The 12792-nt window shown below is 35.3% G+C and overlaps 1 protein-coding gene across 2 annotated transcripts; it reads left to right on the top strand.

Annotated features, from left to right (window-relative positions):
* Positions 1–490: 490 nt before the first annotated feature.
* On the top strand, positions 491–12424 carry LOC102604360 (microtubule-associated protein 70-1). 2 transcript variants are annotated; one of them, XM_006343113.2, is made up of 11 exons: positions 491–1088; positions 1169–1254; positions 2229–2294; positions 2382–2552; positions 2644–2814; positions 3095–3250; positions 3348–3494; positions 3624–3695; positions 3781–4311; positions 4395–4582; positions 12231–12424. In XM_006343113.2, the coding sequence occupies exons 1-11, from the start codon at positions 845–847 to the stop codon at positions 12256–12258; spliced, it is 1860 nt and encodes a 619-aa protein (XP_006343175.1). In that variant the 5' UTR covers positions 491–844; the 3' UTR covers positions 12259–12424. The 2 variants fall into 2 exon arrangements, with proteins under 2 accessions (XP_006343175.1, XP_006343174.1); XM_006343112.2 differs by lacking the exon at positions 12231–12424 and adding an exon at positions 7933–8486 and having other exon boundaries at positions 492–1088.
* The last annotated feature ends 368 nt before the right edge of the window (positions 12425–12792 follow it).

Genomic DNA, 12792 nt, shown 5'->3' with positions numbered 1-12792 from the left:
TACTCGTATTTAGTTGAATAAAAAATTAGAAAGCTGATATTTGAGTTAGTCCAAGTAGACTAGATATGAAAAAAATATATGTGATGTTATTTAAATTAACTAATTATTTTTTTTTTAAAAACCAACGCACTTTCGCCGATTATTTTTTCACAAAATAATGTACAGAAACTCTAAAAAAAAAATATTTAAAAAAAAAAACCATGTTCATCCATTATTTTTTGACACAATAATGGCATGTGAAGTACACACATCCCACTTTGTTGGTTCTTTGAAAAGAAGTGCCAAAATGGAACATAAAAATTGGAGTTGAAGGATTAAAATGGAACAAGGTTGAGTTATAGTGCCAAAATGAAATTTAGGGACAAGTTTAAAGGTCTGCATATGTGTTTGCCTTTAAATTATCAAGTTTAGGGAGATTATTAAGCTAACATAAAATTTAAATGTGCATTAAATAAAAACAAAGTATAAAAGGGTTTTTGATAAATTTAGTAGTAGTATATTCAAATATGATAAAGAGGTAAAAACAGAATAGTCACAAAAACAGTCTTCTTCTCTCTCACTCTTATGAGATAGAGTTGGAGTAGTACAAATTTGTTGAAAGAGAAGAAACAATAAAGCATTTCAATTTTCATCAGCACTGTAACACAACACCATACATCAGTTTGATTTTAGGGTTGAGCACCTGAAGAGAGAGAGAGATGGGAAGGAAGCTTTCTCAACTCTACAGTCACACTAGTAGCACATGAGTTTATCTTCACATAAATAAATATATACTCACTTAGTTACTTTAGTATCTATATGTTTTGAATTTGATGTGAGATAGGATAAAATTACACAGATCGAAATGGCGGAGGATGGAAGTGTGATGGAGACGCCGGAGATGATTTCCGGCGAGAACACCGGCGATGCGAGAACGGCGACGAATGAAGTTGCCCTTACACCGACAGTGTCGGGAGGAGGAAAGGGTACTTCCCGGAGAAGGATGTCGGTGGTGAGGCCCAGCCTCGACGCCGACGAGTTCATGACCCTGCTCCACGGGTCGGATCCGGTGAAGTTGGAGCTAAATCGACTGGAGAATGAAGTCAGAGGTTTGTAATGTTAGATGGATCCAACTCCGATTTGGTTCTCGTTTCCTTGTAGTGAATGATACCGGGTCGTTTACTTTCAGATAAGGACCGGGAACTCTCGGAAGCTCAAGCGGAGATCAAGGCATTACGGTTGTCGGAACGCCTACGAGAAAAGGCTGTTGAAGAGGTATAGTAAGCAATATTTGAATATACAATGAGAAAATCTTATTTTGTGCAATCGGAAATTATGATATAGTATTTCTTTCTGGAATACAACCACGGCATTGTTTACCATTGTTGACTGCTAGTAAACTCAATTTCAAAAGGTGAATTATTTTTTTCCCTATGATTTTGATTTTTTTTGAGGTAACTGAATGCAAAAAACTAAGGGAGGGTATGCATTGGTTGTGAAGTGAAATGTTTTCTATGCAAGGAAATGTAGGATTTATTGTATCTGTTTTGTTCCAGAAGTGTGAAAAGTGAAATTGTAGGATTTCAATTGTCACATTCTGTTGCATGTGTTTGGACCCTTGAAAACCAGCAGGTACTTTACTCGTACAAATTTAATCGTGTTTGAATGTGATTTGCAGTCATTTAACTTAGTACTATTTTTTGTTATTATTTCTATTTGAAGAATCGGGAATCATGATTAGTTCTGTTTTAATCTTTTGAATATATCAAGGATATTTTAAATATGTTTTATTTGACCTGGAAAGTTAAATATGTGTCATGTGAAGATCTGGATATTGATGTAATATCCAAGAGATTTATAGAAGAAGAAGATGAACTCTTGTGAAATCTCGTAAATTTCTTGGAAGCTGCATGGAAATGCTCTTTGGCTAATGTTTACTTTCTGGGGGTGAGGTAGAGGGGTAGGGGTTGGGAACATTTCTGATAATGAGAAGGTCGTGGTTCCTGCTCTCACGCATAAACTGTAAGACTTGAGAATGTGCAATCTACTTGTTGAAGCTAGGCATATCTAGATTATGGTTTAGTTTGTGCTATAGTTTTGGCAACAGCATTTTTGCATAAAATATCTGCTTGTTGGTTTTATTTGGCTATATCTGATTGTTTCTGCTGTAGTGAAATGTAAGCTACTCACAGTCTTTAAAAAAATTGCTCATATGGTATTTTCCTTGTCCTATAACCTGTAATTTTCAGCTCACTGATGAGTTGACAAGGGTTGATGAGAAGCTCAAGTTGACAGAATCACTTCTAGAAAGCAAGGTACTAATTCAGAATCTTCTTATTATAGGTTCTTCATTTTTTTCAGTAAACTATTTTATAACTTACAATACTTTTCTTGCTTTACAGAATCTTGAAATCAAGAAAATCAATGATGAGAAGAAAGCATCCATGGCAGCTCAATTTGCAGCGGAAGCCACTCTTCGAAGGGTCCATGCTGCTCAAAAGGACGATGATATGCCGCCAATTGAGGCCATCCTTGCGCCTTTGGAGGCTGAACTCAAACTTGCTCGTCATGAGGTGTCTACTTGCGTTTCATGTCTGTAAATGATGCTAAAGCTCAGTCTACATATGAGGATGCTTTCTTACACTTTGCTTTATCTTTTTCCAGACTGCGAAACTACAAGATGATAATAAGGCATTGGACCGTCTTACCAAGTCAAAAGAGGCAGCTTTACTTGATGCCGAAAGAACTGTGCAGTCAGCATTAGCAAAGGCGTCTATGGTGGATGACCTTCAGAATAAGAATCAAGAGCTGATGAAACAGATAGAAATATGCCAGGTATGTTGATGATTCAACTATTGGTTCTGCTGCTTAAGATATTGGATCATTTAGGTGTCATTTGTTATAAGAAAATGTTTCAATATTTTCATGAAATATTTGTTCTAGTTTTTGAGAAAATTCTCTTCGCCCAGATATGAAATATTTGTTTGTTTTTTTTTTCTTTTAAAAAATTGAAAGGATTTCATGAAATGTCTTGTCACCCATATTGGAACTAATGTCACCTTAGTGTTTAGATGCATTCTATTTCCACTTATTCTGTTTCATAAACATACATCAGGAAGAAAATAAAATTCTAGACAGAATGCATCGCCAAAAGGTTGCAGAGGTTGAAAAACTTACCCAAAGTGTGCGCGAGCTTGAGGAGGCTGTTCTGGCTGGTGGTGCAGCTGCTAATGCTGTCCGGGATTACCAACGGAAGGTTCAAGAAATGAATGTAATCTATCCGAGAAAGATTTTTTATAAATATTTTTGATAATTAATATGTTGAGAATACTAAATGTTTTGATACATATGCTAATCTATTCTTCCAGGAAGAAAGAAAAACACTTGACCGCGAGCTAGCACGTGCCAAGGTAACAGCTAATAGGGTAGCAACTGTGGTTGCTAATGAATGGAAAGATGCAAATGATAAAGTAATGCCCGTGAAACAGTGGCTTGAAGAGAGGAGGATTTTGCAGGTATGGTAGTTTCCAGGGATTGCCTTCTATAAGATATGGAGATCCTGTCCTAATAGAACTTACTGCATTATGCGCATGTGGTTTAATGAGCTCATATTTCTCATCTAAGCCCTAAATCTTGTACTGCAGGGTGAGATGCAACAACTACGTGACAAGCTCGCAATCACTGAACGAACTGCAAAGTCAGAAGCCCTGTTGAAAGTAATATTTTGTCCAATAGAAAGGGCACCCGAAAATGGTTTTTGATATTATTTTCACAAGTTTTTAACTTCTATCCTTTACTCAGGACAAATATCAATTGAGGCTCAAGGTCTTGGAAGAGACATTGAGACCATCAAGCACTAGCTCTCGCAATACAACAGATGGCAGAAGTTCAAGCAATGGTCCTTCACGTCGGCAGTCACTTGGTGGAGCTGAAAGTATCTCCAAATTGACCTCTAATGGCTTCTTACCAAAGAGATCACCATCATTTCAGTTGAGATCTTCTGGGTCCAGTACTATTCTGAAGCATGCGAAAGGGACCTCAAAGTCATTTGATGGTGGCTCAAGATCATTGGACAGGGGTAAAAAACTTCTGAATGTAACAGGTCCAAATTTCAATAGCAGCAAGTCTGTTGATGGAGCTAAGGATAATGAGACTGAGAGTACTTCTTGGAAATCAAATCAAGATGAAAAACGCACCGACCTACCAGTAACCGAAACAGAAGATACTGTGCCTGGACTACTATATGACTTACTGCAAAAAGAAGTAGTTGCTTTGAGGAAAGCTGGCCATGAAAAGGATCAAAGTCTTAAAGACAAGGACGATGCCATTGAGGTTAGACTGATTTCTTGCTCAGCAAAGTTATGGTTTCTTTACTCAGATGTTTGTGCTAATTTTGATTGCATTCTTGGGATCAGATGTTAGCTAAGAAAGTAGAGACTTTAACAAAAGCCATGGAAGTTGAGGCCAAAAAGATGAGAAGGGAGGTTTCTGCCATGGAGAAAGAGGTGGCTGCTATGCGTGTCGAGAAAGAACAAGAAAATAGGGCAAAAAGATTGGGAAATTCTAAGGGTCCAGTGAACAGTTCTCAGCTGCTACCTGGAAGGTATGTCTTCAATATGATTATCAAACAATCCTCAGTTAATTCAATTATGTACAATGACATACATGTTATTCTTGTTGGATCCAAGGAGAGAGAAATTAATATTCCTTCTGGCATACTTGCAATATATCTTCTACCTCTGCCTGGATAACTCGTCTTGCTATGTCTAAATGTCATTTTGTGATCTAACGTTGTGACCTACTCCCTCCATCCACATTATTTCATTTTTAGTCCGTTCCAAAAAGAATGATAACTTTATAAATTTGGAAATAATTTTAATTTGAATATCCCATTTTACCCTTAATGTCAAGCTTTTATAGCCACACAAATGTGTTTGATACCGCAAGTTTCAAAGTCCCATAGCCACACAAATGTTATGACATGTTTAAGACCACAAGTTTCAAAAGTCTTTTCTTTATTAAACAACATTCCCTGGCAAACTGTGCCACACAACTTCAAGCCGAGTGAGTATTAACAAATACTAGTTGATTCCAGAAAAGAATTAAGGAATATTCTTTTAGCCCTTCTTATATGCTTTGAGATGATGGGACAAGTTATGTACTTGTATGCATGTAACCTCCAGAGGATGTCCACTCTCTAGCTTTACTGGTTGTTTTCACCATGTTTACAGTTTATTAAGTGATGGAAAGTGGATGTGTTTTTGACATATTTGTTGCAAAGTTCCCACAGCCCTTGTTGTAATAACTTGGCAATGTTCAAAAGTGTTATCTTAATCTGAAAGCTTTAACTATATCTTTAACATATTAATATACATTTGTGTATGTTGTGTAGCTGGTCAATGTCCATAAAGGTTACTGACATGATTCTTTGGTAAGCCTTGACAGAGATGAAATATTGCTATTTTCATTTGGGATACATATGGACGTAACAATTCCTTAGTGTTCTGTAGACAGTTTGAAGTGTATGCTAGGGTTCTGAGTTTGTGAAGTGTTCTGGTAGACAGTTTCAAGTGTATGTTAGGGTTCTGAGTTTGTGACCTTGTTTGCTTTTTGAAAAACGAGAGTGATCACTCATAACTGTTACCTTTCTCAAAAACAAAAGCCCGGAAAAGGGTCATAGTTACTCCTCAACTCTCAGAAATAGGTTATATTTACACCTAGTCATACTTTTTGATACATTTACCCTTACCATCACTTTGGGCACATATTTTCCCTTGGATGGTTGCTATTATTATCCTATGTGGTGCTTACATGGCATCTATGTGGATATATTTTTTAACATAATTAAAAATTTACACTTGAATTAAATATTCTACTCACCTCAATTTTTTAAAATTAAACCCGCTTACCCCCTCGAAACATTTTCTGTAAAAAAAATATGGATACAGAGAAATGTAAGGTTGTGCACTATTCTAGAGCTAATCCAACTCATCTTTTCACTACTAAATCTATCTTTAGTGTTATCAGCTTTTAGTATCTTCATGAGAACTACCCTTCAAGGTGGCCCAGTGGTTTGGGCTTGGGACTTCCATGTTGGAGGTCTCAAGTTCGAAACCCCTTGCCAGCGAAAGCAAGGGATTTGCCTTCTGGGTCGAGCTCGTCGCACCGGGCTTGCCTAGTGCGGGAACCCTTGTCATAAAAAAAAAATCTTCATGAGAACTCTTCTTCAGTGGTATGAATTCATCCAGTTTTGTTCTGATTTTCTATATTGCATTGATTCTTCTCTTAGAGCTATAATTACAACAATCACTAGAGGAAAATAATTAACACCCTCAATCTTCCCATTCACAGTACTTCACAAAAACGAACAATAACATAGTACTAAAATACAAGAACAATCTTCAGAAATCTATTTTTTACCATCTTTTGCCTTCCATTCACAACTATAATAAAAATTTACTCTAGTAATCAATACCCAAAAGCATCAGAAGCCCTAAAAATTCGACAACTTACAATGTTGATTTGAAAAGTTGTACAAACTGATATACGGGTATGGCCTGATGACCAAATGTTTTCTCTCTCTGTATAGCATTTTCTCTCTTTATCATGTTTTATGGGAAAAGGGAATAGAAGTTGATCTATTGGGTGGGTCGGGTTTAATTTAAAAAATGGGTTGGGTAGAATATTTATTAAAGAGTAAATTTTTTAATTATGGTAAACATATACAAAGAATATGACTAGGCGTAAATATAACTTATTTCTATGAGTAGAGGGGCAAATATGACCCTTTTCCGAAAAAAAAGAAAGAAGAAAAGACGAGTGATATATGCTGTCGACCTGAATAAATTTCCCAAAGGTGTTTGGGTCATCATCTCTGTGGTAACTGTGTTGTGCGGGATGCCTTACAACCTCTGTTTTCTTGGAATCTGCGCTTACTTGAAAAGCATTTTAATCAAAGAAGAGTAAGAGAATCCTCCCTGTTTCTGAGGTTCCTTTCTTTTTTGTTAGGTTGACAGTAGTCATTTCATGTCACTACCTTGTCAATGTACCATGGACCTCTTCACAACGTGGTTCATACACCAATACTTTATTCGAAGCTAATTTGTCACCTACATGGGCTCTCCTCTATGTTTAGGTGCTGCTATGCTTCTGAGTGGATTTTAAGAGAAAAAGAAGGCGGGGGTGGGAGCACAAACTTAGGAGTTAGGACTGAGGAGTTCATCATGCTACTGCTCTGACCTAAAATTAGATGGTAGAGTAGGTATCAGAGTAGATCTTCACGAAAACTTGTCACAAACTTGTAGTGCTCCTGAGCAACCCAAAGCTTAATATGTTAGTTGAAAAGATGACCCTACAAGTCATTTGCCTAAATTTTACCTATAGACCCGTGGCCAATACTTCGAAATTATGGTTTGAGACACTGTCTCATGTGTAGCTTCCTCAGCAGCTTAAGAAGGCTGCTCCTAAAGAGGGACAACAAGTTTTATGCCTGAGAAAAGCTTTGAACACTAGCTCTTATGCTTTGAAAAATGATCTTTCAGAGGATTTCGGCTGCTAATGTTAAAACTCAGGTGGAAGTTCTAGTTTTTTCCAGAGAATTCTGTTGCTAAAGATTAATTCAGCTGGGAGTTCAATGGTTATGTAGTTTATCCAAGAAGGAAATTCTGATTCATCACAGCTATGGTAACTGTTCTTGCTGTTCGGCTATCTAAAACATTAGAAAATGGCGTGGTTTCTGAGTAGCACACAGCTGACTGTCTTTTCCTTTGCGACAGAAAATTTTGGTTTGGTTAAGCTGCTAACAAATTGAATTTTCTTTAACTGTAGTCATTCATCTTTGGAAGATGATACTACATAAGTTGAAATTGCGACTTGCACATCTTCATTTGTCGAAGATAATACTGCATAAAGTTGAAATTTTCTCTTAACTTAAAAGAATCTTATTATCTGCAGGAGTGTAACACGAAGTGGGTTAACACGCACACAATAACACACAAGGGAAAACCTATATACTGTCTTAAGAAGCAACTCCGTATAAACCTGAGGAGTTCCTTGTGTACCTTACAAATCCCCTATTTTACCCCCGTAATGGTTGATTGTAAAATTGTAACAAGCATGCCAATGACTATGATGTTTCTGCTCTGGTTGGAGCAAGAAATCGATATCTTCAAACATGGAGATAGGCAGTGAATCTTGGTGTGCTTCTGACTTAGAAGACTATGGTCTGGTCCCTCTCTGCTTACAGATAAGCAGGAAAAGAAACTCAAGATGTCAGAGTTGAGCTAACCTTTTGGCAGAGAACAATTTGTGTGACAGTTGGTTTTGTGGTTATATAGAGTAGCTTGTTGGCATTTACTTGGTCTATTCCGTTTTCATGTTGTTTGCAGTCTATAATTGTAATCTGCAGCTCTAGTGTGATGTGTTATTGGTTCAGGTTTGTTAATATTGTTGCAATGAGATAAATATGAGAAATTTTTCGCCGCATGTTTCATTTTTTAAGTTTTCTATTACTATTTCAGTTCAAAACTTGCGGTCGTATGAGTTTTCAGGCTAATACAAATGATTTGTCCATCTTCTGACCTATGTACACGCTTTTGAAACTGAATTGCCTTTAGACTCGTCGATACAAAACCCCTACTTGGATAATCATTATCGTGCTCTCTTTAACGGTGTATTCTCAGGATAATCAGATGCTCTCTTTTTTTGATAGCAACTTTAAGAATGACATCTTTCAATTAAAAATAAATTGGGGTGTTTTTTTAATGCTTGGTATTGTGGACCTTTTAGAAATGTAGGCTGGGATGGAGCATCATATGCTTGTGTCAGGCAAGCACATGGTTGTAGTTATCTGGTCAAAATGAAAGCCTAGTAATGATTGGACCTTAAGCTCTGCGGTTTCTTGCGGAAGAAATGAGCTAATTACAAATTAAAAATCAAATTTATGAAATGAATCTTTTCAGATTTTTTATTGTAAAAATGAAAAATTCACATCATTTTTATATTCGAGATAGCTCAGCTGGTTTAGAGGGTGATTATCCACACAGATGATCCGGGATCGATCTCTTGTCAATGTCTTTTGAGTCGAGTCAATTACATAGGGCTTGTTTACACACTGATGGATTTACCCAATGCACACAAAGTGCTCACCCGAATGACAGTGTGGTTTGTAGACAGTTACACTGGGGGATTTACCCAGTGCACACAAAGTGCTCACCCAAAGGGCAGAGGCTGTGACAAAAATTGTAGCGGCGGCGGGTTATCTTGAAGTTTCGGAAAAAAAAGTTGTTTATAAAGCTTGTTCTCCCTGTTGTGTCAATTGATTCATGCTTTCTTCACGCTATTTCACGTGCTTTATGAATTCCTTGAGTCTAAAGGCTCCCACAATAACTTAAAAAGCTCTGCAAAGTAGTTATAAGGCTTAGGACTTGAGGTCACTTTTTTGGCCATTTGGGATGAACTTGTCTGCCTGTCAGAATCTTTTTAAAGGAGAATTATACATACCTCTTGTCATTTTTTTATGTAATTGTGTTGGGTACCAAGAAAGGAAAATGTTTCCCACGACCAGGTTACATTTTGGTTCTCCCCAAAAATATAAATTCTTCTCCACATTTTTTTTTTTTTTTTTAATCCTTATTGTTGATTTCAAATTACTTATTACTCCAATTAACACTTGTACATTCTCACAATTTTAATTTGTCTGTCTTAGTTTAACTCGGCACAAATTTAAGTAAATAAAGAATGTTTTTTAATCTCTTAGTCTTAAATTAAAGATGTATGTAATATATCATAATGTCTTTTGGGTTTAAATAAGCCATGTAGGATATTGGATGTAAAGAATTACCTCTCCATCTCAATTTATATGATGTAGATTGACTTAACACAAAGTTTAAAAAAGAAAGACTTCGTAATTATAAAATAAGTCATAGATGTTTGTATGACTCTAAATAATTTCATCAAGGGTAAAATTAATATTTTAAAGTTCAATTGTTACAAAATATAGAAACTGACTAAAAATGAAAGTAGTCATATAAATTGGGATAGAAAGTGACATTCTTTTTGAAATAAACAAAAAAGGAAGTAAGACACTCGAATTAAACCGGAAGGAGTATTATAATTTGTCATGATTCAAATTACACTTTGATTGTGGTTGACACTCAGAATAATTGTTGGTTTCAAGCGGACCCTTTGCCTGTCTTACTACTATTTTAAAAACTATATCAATCATGCAAAAGCTTTTAAAACATGAGATCAATAACTTTATAGTTGAAAATCTAATATTTGTATAGTATGCATATGTTTGTAAAATAATGGTGAAAGCTATAACTCAACTGACTCGTCTATGAATTGAAGATAGATTACTGGGACAAGATCCAAGGCTACTTGATACTCTATCAATGACATAAACAAATTATGATTACCAATTTATCATTCCGTAAAATCTTGAGATCGAACTTCAAAATATCGAATTAAATTGGTATGGTAATGATATAACATTTTAAAAACTGAATATCAAAATTACGATATCAAAATTTTCAAATATGGTACCGTATCTAGGGACTTTGAATTAAGGGTGACAAAAATGTGTCAAAATAAAATGACAGTGAAATAAGTCTTAATTATTGAGTGTATGTGACAATTATGTAATTAAGGATTAAGGATTGTGGAGTTGTCCTCAAGTTTATAAGTTGGCAGTTTGGTCCATTATATTAAATGAGGGGTAAAAGGGTAAATAAGTAAAACCTAATTTAACCACTTTTGGTGAGAGCCAAAACTGGAGGGAAGCCAGTGAGCGGACCAGATTTTCCCCCGCCTCTCGTCGTATTCCTCCTCATCTTCTTCTTCGTTCTTGCTTGCTTGCCTTTCTTCCCGTTCTCTTCATCTTCTTCTTGTTCGTACATTGTTGGGCTTTGCTGTAGTCCTTGTGCTTCTTCTTGCCGCTGTAGTCCTTTTGCTTCTTCTTCTTGAATCAGATTTAGCTAATCAGTGGATTAGATTTCGTTCTGTATCAATTGAAATTACTTCATAAGTGATTGTGTTCACACACAATTGTTTGGTAAGTAAAGATTACTAGTTATTTGAATCATTCATCATCATCTGGGTATAACCTGTAATTTTTTCAATAATTTACATTTGCATTTCCAACAGATGGCTATGTATGTTGCAACTGTTGACTATTGAAATAGATTATAGTCTTATGTTGCAACAGAAAGGATATTTCAATCGCAACAAAATAGACAAATGTTGCAACATATGATTTATATACCGCAGCAGAATAGTTATATGTAGATATGACTTACATGTCGCAACAGAATAGCCATATGTTGCAACATATAACTTACACATTTTACTACAACATGTGATTTATGTGTTGCAACAAAATAGTTATATGTAGCAACATATGATTTACATATGGCAATAGAATAGTCATATGTTGCAACATATAACTTACGCATGTTGCAACATTTGATTTATTTGTCAAAATAGAATAATTATATGTAGCAACATCTGACTTACATGTCTCAACAAAATAGTCATATGTTGCAACATACGACTTACACATTTTGTTATAACATGTGATTTATGTGTCGCAACAGAATAATTATATGTAGTAATATATGACTTACATGTCGCAACATAATAGTCATATGTTGCAACTTATGACTTACATGTCGCATTAATAGATTATTCATATGTTGCAATATATGACTTGCACATTTTGTTATAATATGTGATTTATGTGTCGCAACAGAATAGCTATATGTAGCAACATATGACTTACATGTTGCAACATAATAACCATATGCTGTAACATATTACTTAAACATGTTGCAACATGTGATTTATTTGTCACAACAAAATAATTATATGAAGCAACAAATGAGTTACATGACGCAACATAATAGCCATATATTGCAACAGATGACTTATCCATTTTGTTTAAACATTTGATTTATGTGTCACAGTAGAATAATTATTTGTAGCAACATATGACTTACATTTTGCAACAGAATAGTCATATATTACAACATATAACTTACACATGTTGCAACATGTGATTTATTTGTCACAACAAAACAGTTATATGTAGCAACATATGATTTACATGTCGCAACAGAATAGTCATATATTGCAACATATGACTTATATGTCGCAACAAAATAGTCATATGTTGGAACATATAACTTACTAATTGTTTTTTGAATTAATTTCTTCATTAGTACTAATTATTATTTTTTAATTAATTTCTTCAGGTACAATAAATGGAGGGATTATTTGTAGGAATTGATTGTCGTGGTGAATGGATTGAGAAAAAAAATTGATATATTTGGCATTAGAAGGATGGTAAGAAAGGGGGAGGGTCGATAGGGATGACTGTTGAAATAAATATTTTGTATGATGATTTTTTGAATTTAGTCATCCAAAGTTGTGGACTCAATTGTCAACCGAAAGATGTTGTCATGAGTTATATTCCCAGCTTTTACCATAATGAGAAGGTATTACCTTTTAAAATAATTGATCATCCAAGTTTGCTTGTTTATTTGGGAGGAGTAGTGAGACCCATATTAAGAGTTTACGTGGCTCGCGGACGATCATAAGCTAGAAGAAGACCAACAAGATATGTTAAATGATGAATTTGATGTTGTGGACATGAATAATCACGATGATGAAATTGGAAAAGATGAAATGTCGAACCTTGAGAACAACAATCCTCCTACACCTATTATTGGCAGCAACAATCCAGTTTCTTCTCAATCATCACGCGTGAATAATGTTTGAGATGATGAAACCGATTTTTATAAGGGAATGACATTC

Source organism: Solanum tuberosum, unplaced genomic scaffold, assembly GCF_000226075.1.
Source record: "Solanum tuberosum cultivar DM 1-3 516 R44 unplaced genomic scaffold, SolTub_3.0 scf00042, whole genome shotgun sequence".
Lineage (NCBI taxonomy): Eukaryota > Viridiplantae > Streptophyta > Magnoliopsida > Solanales > Solanaceae > Solanum > Solanum tuberosum.
The sequence above is the reverse complement of the archived record's forward strand: the minus strand, read 5'-3'. Positions and strand labels throughout refer to the sequence as shown.

What these genes read in the sequence shown, in the direction of transcription:
- LOC102604360 (XM_006343112.2), top strand. Translation starts at nt 845, where the DNA reads ATGGCGGAGGATGGAAGTGTGATGGAGACGCCGGAGATGATTTCCGGC. An exon ending in ACTGGAGAATGAAGTCAGAG is followed by an intron (nt 1,089 to 1,168) that starts GTTTGTAATGTT and finishes GTTTACTTTCAG; the next exon opens with ATAAGGACCGGGAACTCTCG. An exon ending in AAGAGAGGAGGATTTTGCAG is followed by an intron (nt 3,495 to 3,623) that starts GTATGGTAGTTT and finishes CTTGTACTGCAG; the next exon opens with GGTGAGATGCAACAACTACG.